This window comes from Aplidium turbinatum, chromosome 8, assembly GCF_918807975.1.
Source record: "Aplidium turbinatum chromosome 8, kaAplTurb1.1, whole genome shotgun sequence".
Lineage (NCBI taxonomy): Eukaryota > Metazoa > Chordata > Ascidiacea > Aplousobranchia > Polyclinidae > Aplidium > Aplidium turbinatum.
In genome coordinates, this window is record NC_137479.1 from 31798993 (window position 1) to 31819225 (window position 20233).

General features: G+C 38.4%; 2 protein-coding genes and 1 non-coding gene across 3 annotated transcripts; 2 read left to right on the forward strand and 1 right to left on the reverse strand.

The window, feature by feature from the left end:
• Positions 1–225: 225 nt before the first annotated feature.
• Trnat-ugu (transfer RNA threonine (anticodon UGU)) lies at positions 226–297 on the reverse strand. Its single transcript has one exon. It is a non-coding gene; the product is annotated as a tRNA-Thr (tRNA).
• Positions 298–4497: 4200 nt separating this feature from the next.
• LOC145775697 (uncharacterized) lies at positions 4498–16844 on the forward strand. The gene is made up of 5 exons (XM_082587044.1): positions 4498–4626; positions 5415–5538; positions 10882–10954; positions 11339–11573; positions 16738–16844. The coding sequence occupies exons 1-5, from the start codon at positions 4614–4616 to the stop codon at positions 16776–16778; spliced, it is 486 nt and encodes a 161-aa protein (XP_082443170.1). The 5' UTR covers positions 4498–4613; the 3' UTR covers positions 16779–16844.
• An 889-nt stretch (positions 16845–17733) lies between these two features.
• On the forward strand, positions 17734–19980 carry LOC145775698 (uncharacterized). The gene is made up of 3 exons (XM_082587046.1): positions 17734–18964; positions 19435–19597; positions 19753–19980. The coding sequence occupies exons 1-3, from the start codon at positions 18827–18829 to the stop codon at positions 19908–19910; spliced, it is 459 nt and encodes a 152-aa protein (XP_082443172.1). The 5' UTR covers positions 17734–18826; the 3' UTR covers positions 19911–19980.
• The last annotated feature ends 253 nt before the right edge of the window (positions 19981–20233 follow it).

Consider the following 20233-nt stretch of genomic DNA (forward strand, 5'->3'; position numbering starts at 1 on the left):
AATGGTTAATCCGGGCCTGCCTGCCGTAGACCTACACTTATTTGTGACTTTATCATTGCTGTTGTTTTCCGATAAAGAAAAATAAATCGGATTGAATTATTTGAAATCACTCACGATAATATTTATGGACAAAAAAGAAATATTTCAAAGACATTAACAATACGAAATGTGTGAAATTATTGGGAAAGTGCTAAATTGTGCCATGAAAACATGTGCAAAAGAAAGAGCCTCCAGTGAGGATCGAACTCACGACCGCTGGTTTACAAGACCAGCGCTCTGCCACTGAGCTATAGAGGCGCGCACACCCACTACGCTCACAAATGGTATTTTATATTGCAGGTCACGAAATTCACTGCAGACTGTTCGTCGTCACGCGGGAAGTAGGCTCGTCGTATTTGTCAGCGGAGAAATAGCGATACATAGCCTACTGTCAGGCCCGTAACTAGGGGGGGCGCAGGGGGGGCGAAGCCCCCCCTGCAAAAATGTTGGCACCCCCTGGAAAAATTATGTTAATTTGCTCTGTCGCTGACTTTTCAGTTTTATACTCAATTTTCTTGTGTTGTTTCATTGTAAACATTGTGTGTTTAATGGTGTGGTAGAATGTTGTCTCTAAAACAAAGTTTGTCTAATTTTAAACGAAACTGCATTAAAAGAGCGAGTTTTGCCAATACCAAACATTCAAATATCTCAGCCAGGAATTAGCAACAAGAAAACATAGAGACTTAGCTTTATTACCGAAAAATGCCCTAGAAAACATGATCTTATCCTTTTGCTATACCACCGGACAGCACCATTTTACAGGAATATTTATACCCACATTTTTGTTAAAATTGCTCTCAGAATGCACCAAATTCAAAGTAATTTTTCAAAGTTTTCTGGGGGTGGCCCCCCAGACCCTCCGCTGCTGGGTGTCGCCTTTGGCGAAGACGCCGTCGGGCTTCGCCCGCTGGCCGTCAAAACCCCCCCTTTTAAAATTCCTGGCTACGCCACTGACTGTTTGTCTGTTTCTATAATAAACTATTCTAATATAAACGTTGTATTAAGCCTACGATGAATGTTCTTGCGTAAATATACCCACATTGTGTACAAACGTCGCTTTCGTAGGCTACATGATACGGAAGGTAAAAGTTGGGCCCCCTCTAGAATACTTTTTGCCCCCCCTGCTGCTCCAAGCTAGTTACGGGCCTGCCTACTGTCCTTGCAAAGCACGAACAATTGTTACTAGAATATAATTTTCCGCGCATTTAGAAAATGTGAATACTGTATCCTGAGCTTCCATTCAAGCAGGAGAACTTTCGATTTTTACGTGGCTTCAACGATTGATGACATTGAATCAGTGCAACAAAGGTGAATTCTTCGCTAAGAATCGATGGGAGTAGCCTACCAGTAGGCCTACTTCTACCTACTCTAATTGATCAGCGCAACTTAGTTCAAGTTTAACGTCACAATGTCTGGCTTTAATCTCCGAGTAATATTGATAAGGCAAGGGTGGTTACAAAATTAGATTATACGCAGGGCCGGATTTAGCTGATGGGGGGCCCGAGGCACTTCCCCATAAACATTGGCTCGTGAAAACACGTGAAAAACACGTGAAATTCTGGGGGAACTCGTGTAATACTGGGGTACGTTCTTTTTACACCACTTTAACACGTGATTAACACGAGTTTTTTTTACACATGTTATCAATTGCAATAATGCTTTATATCATATTTGAAGTAAGTTTTTCAACTCTAGAATATCAATTGATACGTTTTATGTTAATATCTTTGAAAAATCTCTGCAGTTGCATATTCACTTGTTTCTGCATACTCACGTGTTTTTAACGTGTTATACACGTGTGTTTTACACGCCAGTACCAAGTTTGTTTCATCTTGTTTTTTCGTTTAAAATAATTTTTCAACTCCAGTAGGCTATTTGATACGTTTTATCAGTGACGATCGGTGAGGGAAAGCAAGGAAAGCAGTGCTTACCTGAGCGAAAACTATGCAAAGTAGGTTATAATGACTGAATTCTAGGTTTAACTTCTTATTATTTTTATCATGTCTATTTTAACTTGAAAATTACTGTATTCGTGACTAGAATTACTCGTAACGCTTGTGAGTAGTCTAAATCCTCACCAAACCGCATGTCTTGCCTATAAATGCCAATTAACGCAAACGCTTCTGTCAGAAACAATCACTGAGGCTCTAGGTAAGCAACTATCAAAATTGCTTAACCAGATTCAAAAATGTCAAAAAACGCCTTCGTTTTATCCAATCATCACTCGTTTTGCAAAACGTCACCAGCTGCTTAGCCAATCAGATGTGTTATGGTGAGACCAGGTGAGTCTTGCTTTCCCAGTGACGTCAATGCATACATTCGCTAGAGCGGCTAGACTAACTCGTCAGAATGGTGCTCGTCACGGTACACAGCACAAGCATCATAATGCTGAAATAATTGTTGCTGTTTTTTGATGTCTCCTCGCCATGTACTGTACTTTAGCCTACTAACTTTCATAGTCATGCCTTTGCCCTTTTTACAGCGTTGATATAACGTTACTTCGCCAATGAACGTTCAGGTGCGGCTGCAATATTTAGTTTGTTAAGCTTCTATACTCAGGAGGCAAACTTATCCAGCTTTTTGTACAAATTGCTTGCGGTTGTAATGTTTAGACCTAAGTGTTAGTTTTTGTAGTGTAGGCCTAACTGAATATCTGAGAATGAATGAACATTCATGACGAATTAAATATTTAGACAACTATTATTCCATGTTTAACACTGGATTTTGGTCCTGCAACGTTAAAATTAAGATTGTTCATGACTTCTAAACATTAAATGGATGTATGATCACGACATAGGCGAAGCACAATTTGACAGATTTTTATGTTTGATTTGTTTTGAAAATGCTCTCAGAGCGCACCAAATTGGAAGTGTTTTTCAAAAATTTCTGGGGGAAGTCCCCCAGACCCCCCGCTGGAAGTGTTGCCTTCGGCAACACGCCTTCGGGCTTCGCCCAACGGTTAGGCCCTTCGTGCCTAGGCCTACTACCTTGCTGCAGCATATTTACAAGTTGCTTTCCCAACGGTTTAAGCCACCGAACGTCACTGCGTTTTATGTTAATATCTTTAAAAAATTTCTCCAATTGCATACTCATTTTTTTCTGCATACTCACGTGTTTTTAACGTGTTATACACGTATTTTTTACACGCCAGTACCAAGTTTGTTTCATCTTGTTTTCTCGTTTAAAATAATTTTTCAACTCTAGTAGACTTTTTGATACGTTTTATGTTAATATCTTTAAAAAAATTCTCCAATTGCGTATTCATTTTTTTCTGCATACTTACGTGTTTTTAACGTGTTATACACGTGTTTTTTACACGCCAGTAGCAAGTTCGTTTCATCTTGTTTTTCTCGTTTAAAGTAATTTTTAAACTCTAGTAGGCTATTTCCTATATGATGCGTTTTATGTTAATATCTTTAAAAAATCTCTGCAGTTGCATATTCACTTTTTTCTGTATACTCACGTGTTTTTAACGTGTTATACACGTGTTTTTACACGCCAGTACCAAGTTTGTTTTATCTTGTTTTTCTCGTTTAAAGTAATATTTCAACTCTAGTAGGCTATTTGATGTGTTTTATGTTAATATCTTTAAAAAATTTCTGCAGTTGCATATTCACTTTTTTTGTATACTCACGTGTTTTTAACGTGTTATACACGTGTTTTTTTCACGCTAGTAGCAAGTTTGTTTCATCTTGTTTCTCTCGTTTAAAATAAATTTTCAACTCTAGTAGGCTATTTGTTGTGTTTTATGTTAATAGCTTTACAATAGGAATTGTGCAACTCAGGAATACAGTATTATGTAATTTTCATTGTTAAGACCGAATTTCTCCCCTTTATTTTTCGTAAACCTTATATCGCGGTTACCAGCGGTCACCTGATTAAATATCCCTGTGAGTCTGTGACATAAAAAAATGGCACAGAATTTCACTAAGTATTTACTTATCAGCTTAGGAGAGGACTTTTTAGAGTGACTGTTAAGTAGGCTACAAGGTTTGTGTTAATTAATCTTCCATTTATATTTAGAAATCATCAACTGATTTAAATTTACCGAAAAGCGCCTGAAGATAAAAGGTTCAATCTTTCTTTTTACCAAAAGATTGTGCACGAATCGCGGTGAACATACCGAAATGGTGCAGTGCTGTTCAGAAAGGTAGCTAAAAGCTGTGCCTGTTTTTGGTCATCTATCGAAGTATGGTACCTACCTACAGGCTACAGGGCTTGCTGTAGACAGTGCATTTATTTCTATTGTAGGAATAGTTTTACTCGATTAGCCTATCATTGTGCAGTCTTGTGAAACAACACTGATTGAAAATACTTTACTGTCTATGTTAAGTAAGTCCAGTCTATTTTGTGCTACTGTATATTAAAAATATAAAGACTATGACTGAGAGCATTTGCAGTCGTTGACTTTATATCAAGAGGTGAAGTTGATCTTGTCCTAGAGAAATGGATATTTCATGATAATGATGTTTTGAAATGTTATTGGCCTGAGCTTTCCCGCTTACAAGGTTTGCCAGTTATGCCTACAAAATTCAGATGTCAATCCAAATTGAAAAAAGTATCATGTACGAATTATGTACAAAACAGGTAAACATTAATATTAATTTATACTACCCATTAAGTTATAATACATACGGTATGGGTATGATACCTAAATAAAAGTTGGAAACAATCAGAGGTAGGGTTTTGCCAGTAGAGTACCCAATGGCCGGCTATATTATACATATATATAATTATGGTGACTTAAGAGTTAAGAGTTGGAATTCACTGGCCTTATGATTCTCTCTTACCAATTTACATTGCCAAGTGTCAAGGTTGTTTCATTCAACAATCAACATGTATCATATAATATATGTATATATATAATATGTTTTCCAATATGTGGAGTTTTGTGCAACAAAATTTATGTTTGCTCTGTTGTTTCTGTTGCAGCACAGCTGCTTGTCTTAATTAGCTGTCAATTTTTTGGTATGTAATTTCCATTTAACCGCTTTAACAGGTTGTTATTATTCCATATGCAATATGCATGAGATCTTATTCTTCAGTGTATTATTCTTGAATCAGTGTATCATGAGATCAGTGTATATAAAAATCAGTGTATCATGAGATCTTATTCTTCCCAGCGGCGGGGATCTGGGAGTCCTCCCCCAGAAAACTTTGAAAAATTACGTTGAATTTGGGGCATTCTTTGAGCATGTTCAACAAAAATTTGGGTATGAATATTACTGTAAAAGGTGTGTAATTTCCATTTAACCGCTTTAGCAGATTGTTATTATTCCATATGCAATATGCATGAGATCTTATTCTCCAGTGTATTGTTTTTCCTAATCTTGATCACTGTTATGGGAAGATGACCTGTTAATATTTTGCAACAGATGATTTGGCCAAAGCACTGTTAAAGTTACAACATGCTGAAAATACTTCTGATTTGGCTTCAACAGCAGCTAGTGAAGAAGAAGTAAATGATAGTAGACAACCTAAATCGAAAAGAAGAAAGCGGTATAACAATGCATTCATTTTTCCCTGATATTTGTTCATTTCATTTTGATTTTAACTGCTCAAAACTAATTTTACCCTTTCTTAATTTAATTATAATACATGGGAGCATGCCAGTACTTCGCATTATAGTAACTTATTGCATTGAAGTCACAGTTACACTAACGTGGCAGTTGTATATAAGAGTCATTTTTTTATAAGACAAGAAATTTTATGAGGATTTTGTAATGCCATCTCTCAGATTTTTCTGATTTCCACATATGTAAAAGAGAATGTATAGGGGAGCAGAATAAAAAAAAATTTATCAAAATCCGAGTTGTATTTCTCCAGATGTCACTCATTAAAAATTTGTGCTTTTTAATTGTCACGCTTGAGTGATTTCATTGTTTTTTCTTATTTCTTAAGATCTAGTAGTAGGAGAACAGTGAAAATTGGTGAACTACCATTTTAGGAGTCAAGGAATTCAAAAATATTGTCTCTGAAATGATTGCTGCAAAGAAAATAGCGAAAAGTTTGAATTTAATTTTTTTAAAGTAGGCTACCACCAGAGGGCGCCCCAAGAATGGTGACTAGTAAAATCATTAATTTTTTTTTGAAAGTTATTCTTCATTGATGTGCTATTCCAGTAAACATAAGGAAAACTAGGCCCCAGCTTGTTTTCAGGTGTCCCAAGCCTGTTGAGTTCAGGGTACATTATGAACTCAATTCTAAAGTGCAGCCTACTGATAAGAAATATATGCCTTTGTTTTGTGTGCTGACAACATATTTGCAAGTTAAACCATTTTCAAAAGGTCAACAATTAAAGTTATTTGCATGAACAGCTAAAACACTTAAATATACTGGTAATGCACATCTTTAACCTACTTTTAGATGAGTCTCATTCAGCCTAGTTAACAATGTAGTCAAGTCAATAAGCTGTTTGCTTGTAACTTGGTAATTAGAAAGACTTCTAAGATAGACTATATCTATCTGACTTGCTTGGCATTAACATTATGCTTCAAACAGAGAATGCACCTTTGGTAAACGATGATTAATTGTGAGATAAGAAGAGTTGCAGAACTTGAATAGCAGATAATAAAGACCTCATTCTAGAAAATGCTTTGAAAATGATTAATGATTGTCGATGTCTGTTTGGATTCCAGCAAAGAAGAAGTTATTCCAGCAAAGAAATAAGTTCAGTTTATTGTTTTGCTGGCGATAAACAAACAATAAGTACATACAAATTGAGTGTCTATCAGCACAACAGGATGGCAACGAAAGACCTGTAAGGTCATCTATGTCAGCTGTCACCCTAGCCTGTTGCAGGTCGGAGAGAGGTTGAGAGACTAAGCAATTGTTAATGAAAAATATATTTGCAGATTATTTGCAATATTAATTTAAGATTACAGTTAAAATGTTAAGATCAAATGACAAGTGCTATTTTGGAAATATTTGGAAAGAATGGTGCAATGTGGAAGATAAGATAGATGAGGTAGAAAATGAAGTAAAGCTAGTAAAGGAGTTGTCAGAAGAAGATCAGGAGCTACTATGGTGGAGGTCTGGTGTGGACAGAGCTGATGATGCTGTGATTTGTGCACATCATGAAATGCGGTTATTAAAAAAATTTTCTCTGATAAATTTTAAAAAATGCTGCAACATTTTTGAAATACATGAGGTTGATGCATCTTCAAAACCTCTTCCTCAGAGTAGACGCACAATTGGGCTTGAATTGGCAAAAAAATTGAGAAGTTTTGGAAACTTAAATGTTGTTCCAGGACAAAGGCTTTGCAGCCGCTGTTTCACCAAAGCAGGAAACATGGCAATTGATTTTGATAGTAGCATTTTTGAAGGTGAGTCAAGTGTATCTCCAATCACAAAGGAACTTCAAAGTGCAGTTTTTAATGCAGAAAAGGAAGCATCTACAGCAAACTTAAATGACAGTTTCGCACTATTGAATGAATCTCCACTGGTGCCATTGCACAGCAAACCCAAGCACCAAAAACTAAAAGTATGTTCCCAAAAATTGCAAAAATGCAAGAGAAAGCTAACGTCACAATTTGCTGTAGTGTCTGACTTGAATCCCAATGAGCTAGAGACAGAAAACTCCCAAGACCTTGAACTAAGAGACAAAGTTAAACAACTACATAATGACAGCATGGATTTAAACAGTCTCATGGCAAAATTAAAGATTAAATTTCAGAACACAAAAAAGTTTTCTGACAAATTACAAATTCTGACCCTAATTCCTCAGTCTTGGTCTGCTGAAAAAGCATCAACTTATTTTGGTTGCTCCACGTATTCAATCTATAAAGCCAGAAATATTGAAAAAGAAGAAGGAATTTTGGGTCGGCATGATCGAAAACAAAGAATTGGTACTCCAGCTGGGATACAACAAAAAATTTTGGATTTTTTTGAAAATGATGAAACATCTCGTATGTTGCCAGGCATGAAGGACAAAGTAAGCATACAAAAAAATGTTTATCATCAAAAACGGTTGTTACTAGGGTCAGGCTGGGAACTTTACAATATCTTTAGAGAGCAAAATCCAACACTGAAAATTAGTTTTTCCAAATTTTGGTCTTTAAAACCTAAATGGTGTGTTTCACCAGGAGCTTCTGGAACTCACAATGTATGTGTTTGTCGCATGCATCAAAACGCAGAGCTCTTGGCCTCAGCATGTGGTCTGCCAAGCAAAGAAATGATGAGTGTTCTTGTATGTGATGTGACAAATAAAAATTGCATGATTCATCGCTGTCCAAGTTGTCCTGGTTTGGCTGCTTTGAAACGTAAATTATTTGATAATTTGACTACATATGATGAGACTGAGACCTTTTTGGTAGAACAATGGACTTCTACTGACCGATCAGATTTGAAAACAATGGTATATATTAAGGAGGAACTCATTGAAGATACTCTTGCTGCAATCAACAAACTGACAGCACATTCTTATATTGCAAAGTCACAAGCTAACTATTTGAAATCACGAAAATCGACATTGGAGCCACATGAAGCAATTGTTTTGACAGACTTTGCAGAAAATTATGAATTTGTAGTTCAAAATGAAATCCAAAGTTATCACTGGTGCAAGGAACAATGCACAATTCACCCCATTGCAGTTTATACTCGTGACATTGATTCAACAATATTTCAAGTCAAAGAGCAATCCTTGTGTTTCATGTCCGATGATTTAACACATGATACATCATTTGTGTACAACCTACAGAAACATCTTATTACACATTTGAAACTTCAACATCCTCAACTAACACATATTGAGTACTTCTCTGATGGCTGTGGTGGACAGTATAAAAACTTCAAAAACTTTCTGAACCTGACATACCATCACTCAGACTTTGGCATAAAAGCATCTTGGTCTTTCTTTGCCACAAGTCACGGAAAGTCACCTTGTGACGGAATTGGGGGTAGTGTGAAACGAAAGCTGACCAACGCTAGTCTTACTGCATCTCCATCCAACAAAATTTTATCTGCTGAAACAGCATACAACCACTGCTGTCACACAATGCCTAAGATAACTTTTTTTCTCCTTCTTAAAACGGATATTGAAGAAACACGCAGTCTGCTACAAGATAGATATATCAGGGGACAAACTGTCAATGGGACAAGAAGCTTTCACCATTTTTGTCCAAAGGAAATTGGCACAATACAATATAAACGTGTATCAGATGATGAAAATTTTGCAGGATGTCATTCATTCTTTATGTGTAAAAATGTGTATCAACTTAATGAAATTCCACCACAGACATACGTTGTTGCCAAATATGATGATTCCTGGTGGATAGGTCTGGTGAAAGAACATGACGTTATGCACAATGACATACTGATTACGTTTATGCATCCTCATGGTCCTTCACAGATGTTTTACTGGCCAATATCAGAGGATTCTTGTTGGGTTCCATTGGATAGCATTTTGCTGAAACTGCAAGTTCCAACAACAATCAATGGAAGGCAGTACAAACTCACTCAAGATGAAATGAATTACATGGCAGCAACTCAAATGTAAAGAGAAGTTATAAACGGAGTAGTTATAAATGATTATAAACTGAGGTAAACATGTACTGATGAGGTTTTTGAAATTCATATAATAGAAAAGACAATTACAAGTAAAAAATGAAGAACTTCAAAAGATTGGAAAAACTGAGCTTCAAAACAAGATGAAGTTTCGGCAAGCAGTTAGAAGAGAACACCGGTTAGACTGTCATGTTCCTAATCAAGAAAGTCAGGACAACACACTTATGTCTGATTTACAGCTGAGCTCATGCTAGTTTGTAACCTGAATTGTACTTTAGAAATACAGTAAGTGCATATTTGCATTTCGTAACTTATTAAATTGAATATGTAGTTGTTTTATAAGGTAGTTATCCACTCAAGAAATTTTTCGTTGTAAAAATAAAGCTTGAACACAAACAAGGGGTCAATTTTGCTACCTACATAATAATGTTAATTGGGAATATGTATGTAATCAAAAGTGTTTGTCCTTATGTGTGTGTGAATCTTACATATGGTCTATTATGTTTATCTGTAACTAGTGTTTTACCATTTTTGCTGTGGTGATGCGGCACTGAATTTTTGTTCTTTTTTATTATCATTATTATTTCAGCATTATAGCACCTTAAAACAAGCTGGGGCCTTGTTTTCCTTTTGTTTACTGGAATTGCACATCAACGAAGATAGATTTTCAAAAAAAAAAAAATGATTTTACTTGTCACCATTCCTGGGGCGCCTCCTGGTGGTAGCCTGCTTAAAAAAATTTAAAATCAACTTTTTTGATATTTTGTTTGTGTTAATCATTTCAAGGACAACATTTTTGAATTCCTTGACCCCGAAAATGGTAGAATACCAATTTTCACTGTATTCCTACTAACAGGTCTTGAGATAAAAGAAAAATCAACGAAATCGCTCAGGCGTGACAATTAAAAATCCTATTTTTTTAATGTGCGACATCTTGAAAAGTACAACTCTGATTTTGATAAATTTTTTTTTGTTGTCCTTGTATATACATTCTATTTCACATATTCAAAAATTGTAAAAATCTGAGAGATGGCATTACACACCATTTCTTGTCTTATAAAAAAATTACTCATAACGTTTTTGTAACATTGTTGCATAAATTGTATCTAATGTAAGTACATTTTGGCTTGTTACATTGTACCTGACAACACCGCGATGCAAATATAAGCTAATCCTTTAAGATACCGTACACCCATGCATTTCTACGTTTATTGCATGATGATTGGTTGTATATGCAAAATATGTTGATGTTGACGAGATATCAGTAGGTAATGTACTAGTAAGCAAGGGCAAGCATGACATCTAGCTGAAGTAACTGTTTTCAAATTATGAATGCAGGAATTGCCGGTTGCCTATGAGGATTGCATATACAGATGAAAGCGACTTACCGGAGTCAGAAAATATCATTACTGTAAGTAAACAAATACTTTAATCACTTATTAATTATGATAATCCCAAAATTTGACGATTTTTAGGTGTTGTTTTTTTTGGAAATTGAGCGGTTTCTAAAAGTGGTATGATTTTAAAAAAATATTGCAATCTCATTTTTAAGGTTAATAGCACGGATTAAGGTGTTCAATCAGAACTTTTCGAACATTGCCCAAATATGCTGTCGTCATCCAGGATTTTGAGACCAGCATGTGCCCCAGTTGGAACGCGATAGATTGGACAGTCCTGAATAACATAGTTGTCAGTTTGTTTTCGTGTGCGACACTTGAGGGTGTAGAGGGAGCCAAGCATATCACTAAATATATTTTGTTAATGTTCACTCTGACGGTCACTAAATCTTCCATAGGTTTCTACTCCTGTACGAGCAGCTGAGGTTGCTACAACCTTGCAGCAACTGCCACAAGTTCCGGAATTTCCACAATCTTCCTCTATGAGGGCACCACAGCATTCAAGTCCAGAGCGCGAACAATCAATCTTTGATTTTCACTTGGATGACAATCAGTTGAATGTTGCAATCGACACTATGCCTGAAGTGACCAAGAACATATCTTGTGACGAATTTGTTGCGCTGCAGAGTGAAGGTTTGCACCTGGTTAAATTAAAATCTTGAAACTTGTTCGATTCACTTTGCTCAACAATTGCTCAGCTGCATCGGTGTGATGTTATAGTTTTAGCTATAATTCTTCACTTCGTTTATTTATGTTTACTCTCTTTTTTATCCTTCGTAACTCCCATCTTTACTCACAAGCAGCGCATTTTGAAAATTCAGTTTCTCTAATTTTGGAAGATCTGTTGAGTCTCTCACGTGAGCGCCCCCACAAGAGCATTGTTCTTAATTGGCAGTATTATTTACCACTCGCTTTTCTTGTTTGGCAGCTGCTTAAATCACAACTGCCCTAGCGTGGGAGCTATTCTTTTTGTATTGTCAAAGTAAAGCACCTTTGCTAACACCAAATCATCCCAAGTAGCAAAGATTGGCGTCTAGCCAGCTACACGTTAGCGAAGTTATTGGCGACGCGCCGGCGATAATCGCCAGCCAGCCGCCACCGATCTGCTCATCGTTTAACCGGCGTAACGCTGACGAAAATCGACAATAAAGTCAGCGGCGCGTAAGCGCCCCGAACGTGAAAGTCGCTCAAAGTCAGTTAACGGCGCGCTGTCTGTACGTCAACGAATTTCTCTAAACTTACTGGCACGTTTTTCTGGCTGCGCGCGCTGTCGCTTGGCTGACGAATGCCGCCCTGCTGAAGCTCTTTTTTTCGGCCACCATCAGCAGCTGTTGTTTTGCGAAATTACCAAAACAAAACAGTAAAAGTTTTGGAAGCATTTTGTGTATTAATTGTCTTTTTGTGATTAAAGCGAGACGCAATTCAAGAATGTAAAACAACAAAAACAATGAAGATTTTTAATACACAGTCTTCCCACAGCTCCATTTCCGTGATAGCCTACAATGCTAAAACATGATTCAGTAATTAATGAATGGCGGTTTTTACGATCATTTGTAATACAAATAACAAAACAATTTACACGTCCAAGTCATGTGAGAGCAAAGCTAGACTATAAACATGAGGTTATTTAATAAAAGCCCAACAGCTGTAAAGTGAATTTTGACAGTTATCGGGCAAACAATAATTTTTAAGGAAGAAATTCTATTAAAAAAAACTTTCTTGGTTTTCGAAACTACAATGGGTGTGATTCAAATTTTTGCTTGCAAGATTTACCCTAGGGTAAGGGTAAGTAAAGCTTACTCCCGATTAGAAACCAATTGTGTACTACATACTACACTATCATAACTATGGTTATATAACTATAAGTGCATATAGTTATATTTAGATATATGTCGTTATATATGACTATATATAGTAATATATATATACAGTATAACTAGTTTCGAAAACCAAGAAAGTTTTTTTTAATAGAATTTCTTCCTTAAAAATTATTGTTTGTGCGAAAACTGTCAAAATTCACTTAACAGCTGTGGGGTTTTTACAAATAAGCAATAAGCATATATCGTAGGTATTCCAATACGTCAAAATCACAGCACTGGAAGAAACTACACAGCAACATCAAGAACACTTATTGCTTCCACTGTACTCTATGATGTCGTCGTCTGAGCTTCTGGGGCCGAGGGTCTATCCTTTTACCACCCCAGATTCACGATGTTCCCGGACTACACTGGAAGGCTGCTAGAGAGCAGCCAGTCTTTAGTTTCATCATCCATGACGCGCAGACCTTCCACTCCGTTAGGTGGTTTGAAGATGGTACAGTCATTGATGATGTGGTCTGCGGTCTGTTCCTCGGCACCACATTCACAGGAGGAGGAAGAAGCCATTCCCTATTGGTGCATGGTTGAGCGGAAAAGCCCGACGCCCGTACGGAGACGGTTGAGGCGCACCCATGCCTGTCTCTGTAGTGTCAGGCCGATGGGGCGTGTGTCGGCGTCGGGGATGAATGAATGGAGTCTGGTGGTGCTTGACTTCCATTCAGAATTCCATTTATGGTCCGCCCAAGTAGCCGCAGAGATGTCTTGCTCATCAGCTTCGCTGATCAGAAGCCGAGCGGCTGGCACGAATGGGTGTCTTGATTTCAGTCGGCGGGGGTGCCCGTTTGGGAAGGCTGAGATCTTGTGGTGGAGAAGATGGTTAGGCTCCAGTGCCCGTCGACCGAGGGACAGAGTGGCTTCCTCGCGACGAAGCTCAGCAGGTTGGATGCCAGCGAGAATGGGGAGATTGTCCAATGGTGTGGGACGCAGGCATCCGGTCACTGTGCGCAGGGCGCTGTTTATGGCAGTGTCGATGTTGTGGTAGTGAGCACCGCGGCACCAGACAGGTGCACAGTACTCTGCTGAAGAGCAGACAAGGGCCAAGGCCGCCATTCGCAAAGTGTCAGCCCCCGCCCCCCAGCCAGAGCCTGCCAGGCGCTTGAGTAATGCAGCGCGGGATGTCAGTTTCTTGCGCAGTGACACCAAATGGTGGCGGTATGTGAGCGATCCGTCCAGTGCCACCCCAAGACACCTTGGCCCGGGGCAGAAGGACAGAGGTTCTCCGCTGCTGTGGACATGTAGCTCACGATCAGCTTCCCGATTGTGTAGGTGGAAAGCTGCTGCCACAGTTTTGGTTTCGCTGAGTCTCAGTCGCCAGTTCTGGAGATAAGCTGAGATGGTTTGCATGTCCTGGCTCAAGGTGTCTTCTAGATTTTCCCACGACTTTGTGGAGTGGAGAATTGCCAGATCGTCCGCATAAGCGTATTCTGCGGAGACCGTGGTTGGCAGGTCGTGGGTGTAGATGTTGAAAAGAAGTGGAGCCAGGACCGATCCCTGTGGGACGCCGTTTTTCAGGCGTCTCAGTCTGCTTCGCCGTGGGTTGCCGGTGGTGAGGGTGAAGCTTCGATTCCTGACAAGTTCCATAATCATATGGACCATATGTCGGTCAGGAAGCAGGCGAAGCAGCTTGTAAGTAAGGCCGCGATGCCATACAGTATCATAGGCAGCTGTGAGATCTAGGAAGACAGCGCCGGCCTTCTTTTTTGCCTCAAAGCAGTCCTCGATGTCTTGGGTCAACAGTGTGACCTGATCTACGGTGGATTTTCCGCGCCGAAACCCAGCTTGCTCTTTTGGAAGGAGCGGGTCGATGATTGGGTTGACGCGGGCATAGATCAGTCTTTCGAGGATCTTGAAAGGAACACAGAGGAGGGATATCGGACGATAACTCCTTGGGTCCTCTGGTGGCTTGTGAGGCTTAGGGATCGCAACTACTAAAGCTCTTCTCCAGATTTTTGGGATTGTGTGGTGGTGCAGGCAGGAAGAGAGGAATCTACGTAACCAGGACTTTAGGGCATGGCCAGCATGGAGCACAAGCTCAGGGCAGATCTTATCGGGCCCTGGAGACTTGTGTGGTTTCACTAGGCGGAGGGCGGTGGAGTAATATGTAATAAAGATGTAATAATGTAATAAAGAAAAGACATAGCCAGCAGAGAAATTCAAATTAATAAGTTTTTTGTGCTATCTGGCTTTGATGGTTGCCAGCACGGCAACCACAATTATGGGGAAGAGCCGCCTGAACGACGACCACAAAGCATTTTCGTTTACACATTTGTTGTGGCTGTCATGCTGGCAACCTTCAAAGCCAGATAACACAAAATTCAAACCCTCATAACATAGTGAATAAAAAAATAACAGTTAACCTCTCAAGTACATGTAGCTCCACACAGAGTGAAATTTACATGACTTTTGACTCTTTTTTATTTCTTTAAAAGTAATATCTAAAAAGACATTATTGACCGAAAAAGAATGTCTAAAAAGACATTATGAAAAGTAACTACGGACAAAGGCCAGTGTTTCGATCTTCCGATCTCTTCAGCGTAGTAAAATGAAAGTGGAAAGTTGTCTTGAAGCGTTGGTTGAGATGATGATTTGAAACTTGAGTGATTGTTGTGAGACAATGAGACTGGATTTAATATTTAATTTCGGACTCGAGCGAAATAACATAGTCTATAACATAGTATAACATAGTAACATACGTCTAACATACGTCATAACATAGTCTACCATTGCATGAAAAAAACGTAAACTCACGTAGGATATATGCAGTATATCAACAATCATGAGTGATTATTGCGTTTCGACATCCATTAGGTAAATATGAAAAAAAACTGGGAACAGGTCGTTTTGATGCCAAAGAGCTTGGGTTCGAGGCAATGTTAGGGATTAGGACTGGCGGAAAAACACCCCTCCGAAAACACGTTTGAATAACAACAGTAAACATATTAAAAGTGAACACTAAAAGGTCAACAAACAATCAAAAAACAGATAGCGTTCATGTAGAGTAGGCCATTGTCGGAATTTTTATCTGCGCCGAAAGTTTTGTTTGCCCGGTTTTGTTTTTTTTCGTTTCTGTCACCAGCCGCCTTCAAATATTGCTTCATTGCAGATTCGATATCTTTGTCCGTCGCCTTGGCTTGCCTTCGAATCACATCTGTAATAATACAAAATGAGCTCTCAGTGAAAACAATTTCGCTCACAACAACGTAATTACACTACTACCTCATTATTAGGGATCGAACCGATGGCAAGTGTCCTTAATCTGGACATGAGCGGGGTTCACTACAATTAAATGTACTGTATATTGGTATAAACCTCCAATGCAAGATGGGTAGTAATATAAAAAATACGTCAAAAAATTGTAATTAGGGAACGTTCAAATATTACGTAACGCCTTCGACGGGGGGGTAATGCAAAGCGTGACGTTAGCGTCATATTGGGGGGGAGGAGGTTCAAGCCAAACGTTACGTAACGCTTTCGATAATATAAGTGATATATACAGTATAATATACCGGTAATTCATCAGTAATTAACTCAGCATTATTGAAACATCTTTTGTGATAAGGTGCTGCCGAAACCCGTGTTTTATCCTGCAACAACAACCACGCATGTGATATTGGAAAGGGAGGGCTAAATAGTAGAAGCTGATCTAATACTGGACGTTGTCACATTTTAACCTTCATATTACAGAAAAATATTCCATTCCCTGATAAAACTTCCAATTTGTTAATCCTCAGTTGATTTGATTTATATTTAACTTACATTCATAAAAACAAAGAGGCCTGGCATTTTCCACCATCCTTCTGTAGTATGCATGGTGTTGGCATTGGCAGCACTTATTAGCCTACTGACGATAGCTCGTAAAACTACGTAAATATACAATTATATAAATACAAACTTACCAAATAACACTTTTTTATTTTCAGATCAAGAAAGGCAGTTTTTACATTTTTTCCAGTCCAATTAAACTGAGCGGCCAGATCGTCATTCACAAAAGGTCGCATAACTCTCCACACAGTTTCGATACAATCGTTTCCTCCAACCGTTCGTATTTTCCATCGCTGTTAAATGAACATCCACACGTTACTCAATAGTCAGTTTAAAACTGAATAAGGTAACAAGCCAAATCTAGATCGTGAACTCAAACCAAACAACTACACATTCTATATATTGGTTAATCATTAGGTTATGCTTTAAAAATCATCATAAATTGGTCTAATAAACATGATTCTATTTTACAAACTAAAGTATTTCTGCACACAAAATGTATGTGGAAGCGTTTAGAGCAAAACAAACAAGTTTTAAAAATTAAAACTGAGCAGTTGAATAATTAGAAGGTTCTAATCTTTTTTAAGTATGATTTGCCGTAGTTACCACCTGCAAAGCGGAAAAAAAACATGAACATCTGTAATGTACCATTAACTCACTTTCTGAAGTAGCAGGCAAGCAGCAGCTCTACGTTTTGATGCACCAGGTTGATATTCAGACGCATGAGCAATTTTTCACTAAAATATAAATCAGGAGACAGAAAAAGCTTAAAGCTAAAATGACAGCCAATGGCGTTAATGAGTGTTAAAAGTCCTTAAAATTTCGAAATAGAACTGAATTTCTTTGATATAGAGAGCCCTGAAATCATAGCCGCAGAAGAGTAAAACATTTTTGGGGGGGCGAAAAAAATTTGCCCAAATTTGGCCTTTGCAAATATATTGTCAAAAACGCAATATTACTCACAATCTCTGAGGTAGTGTAGTCTAAGAACTCCATACTCATCAAATGTAAGCCGACAAAATGCAAGCCTACCATAAGGTACGGTAGGCTACGCTATAGCTACTTTAAACACTTTTCACATTCATTTGAAAATTTCAAGGGGTCGATCTTAACTTTTTTTTCACTAGTCCGACCAGTTTAGCCTACTGACTTTTCACTTGTCTGATGACGTATTAAGATAAGTGTTTTGGCTTGCTGGCTTCTCTTACTCTGACCTCTGTGCAGGAGTGCTCAACACGTGTCGTGTCTAGCAAAGTTGCGAGAAAAAAGTAGTCACGTGCTCATTGACCCACTTTACAGCATTCTTCGTGCAATTTCGCCTCTGGCAAGCAAATTTTTGCAGTATTTCAGAGTGACGTCACCAACCGCCATTTTGTAAACCAAAACTTTTCACCGGCGAATATTTTTACTAGCCAATCGGACTAGATAACCTACTGCAACATTTCTACTTATCCGCGCAAATTTTCACTAGCCATTGGCTAGCGGACTAGCGTTAAGATCGAACACAAATTTTGTGTGTATTCTTTAAAGTATTTATGCTAAATATCTCAAATTTGGTCATCATTGGGTGTAACCAGACAAAAAAACTTGCTGTCCACTTTGAAAAGCACTACAAACACATTGATGCAGCCAAACAAAAAATAGGTGGGGCTACTTTAAACACTGTCCAAATTTATGTACACAAACATAAAGCTAAATCGCTAAAAAAAACACTAGAACACTAGATGCAATCCAAAATCACGAGATCTGGTGAAAAAACACTAGGAGTGGCACCACTGACAATTAGACAAACGACAAACATGCTTCAACTCATATCAACTGCTGGTTTGAAATGGCACGTGACTTCAATCAAGCGCAACTAAAACGGTATGATGAATTTTTTTAATCAAGCGCGAAGCGAGGCCTTTCGTAGGAAACTCGACAACGCGTTGTCAGCGGAAAACGAGCGAATATCGAAAGCGCGTCTCTCGCGCGAAAGTCGATGGCGTGAAGCCAGCAGAAAGCGATAAACTTCAAAGAAAAAAAGTCATGACGAGATTCGCCATTCAACCGCTGGCTTACCGCTAACGATTTTCGATGTCGCCAATGTGAGCGCTCGCCGCCCTGATGACGCCAGCTGCACGTCGACTGTTGCTACCTGGGATGTTAAAGCAACTATTTATTTTTCACACAGTTCGACGAATTCGAATTGCTCAATTGGAAATTAAGGTAATTTTAAATTCTGTTAACGAATAATTGGATATAATAATGACAAACGAAAGAAGCGCCCCAGCTCAACAAATAGAGGAACCCCCTTCGGACATTCCATCTTTTCCCATCAACAGCCTGGAGGATTTTGATGAGCTTGAACACAACCTGGGAAACAGCACTGTTCAAAATAAACTGGTAATTTTTTTTTACTGTTAACATGGCTGTGGAATCGGTATCACAACTCCGACTCTCCTCATAGAATAGACATACAAGAAATACTGGTTATTTTCACCCTCTTTAAAACAGTTTTGCAATGTCGTACTGCTGCAAAGTTCTTGAAAGTTTCAACCAGCATTGATTGCAGCAAAACAACGATTCATTGATTTGCAGCAAAACAACAAAATATACATTTCCCAAAGTTTTTGACACTCTGACAAAGGATAATTTTAAAATTCCTCGCAATGTAGAGCATTCCTCAATTTTATATAGGGGTCAGAGTCAGTGCAATTTTTAAAACTCCGACTCCTTTGGCTAAACAATAAACATTGTTACGGCTCTGACTCCACGGCCCTGACTGTTAACAATGAAATTTAACAGCTCGCAGTATGAGTGTGCTGTACGTTTATTCTATGGAATATAACCGTGAAGTCTACGTTGTTTTGCAGATTTCTTATTTTAGTCGGTATTTTTCGACGGACTACAAAAAGAGCGTAAAGCAAATTGTTTCTGGAGTATTTACGGATACGCTTATGACGAAGTTTAATTGGATGGGTCAACGCGGTTCCAAGCGCCTAATTAAAGATTGCAAACTTATTTTTGTAATTTATGGTATGTAGCCTAAATTTTAGATTTTGCACGTATACCCTGCTTAATGAACGTATGTTGCAATCTATTTTTAATATATTTGATCCGTGAAGAATTCTGTATATCTATTGCTAGCCTATTGCTTTTGTGACTAAGCACTAACTCTTTTTTGCTTACAGCATCAGTTCGAACATACAGTTACACAAAAGACACAACCATAGGCGATGTTAAAGCTGTTGTGCAAGAATTCCTCAAATCAGCTGAAAAGAGAATAAGAAGACAGTCAGTTGCAAGGACATCTTCATCCAGCACGGTTCGCCCAACTGATGATGTGTGAAACAGCTGTACTGTCTTCAGTTATATCTGTATTTTTGGCATGTGTGATTTTGATACCAAATAAATTGCCATATTAAACACGGGTTTGATGTGTAAAACACGGGTTTAGAAGTCGTGTAAAACACGGGTTTAGAAGTCGTGTAAAACACGGGTTAGAAGTCGTGTAAAAACACGGGTTGCGTTTGTGCAAACACCCGTGTAAAACACGGGTTTAGAAGTCGTGTAAAACACGGGTTTAGAAGTCGTGTAAAACACGGGTTAGATGCCGTGTAAAACACGGGTTTAGAAGTCGTGTAAAACACGAGTTAGATGCCGTGTAAAACA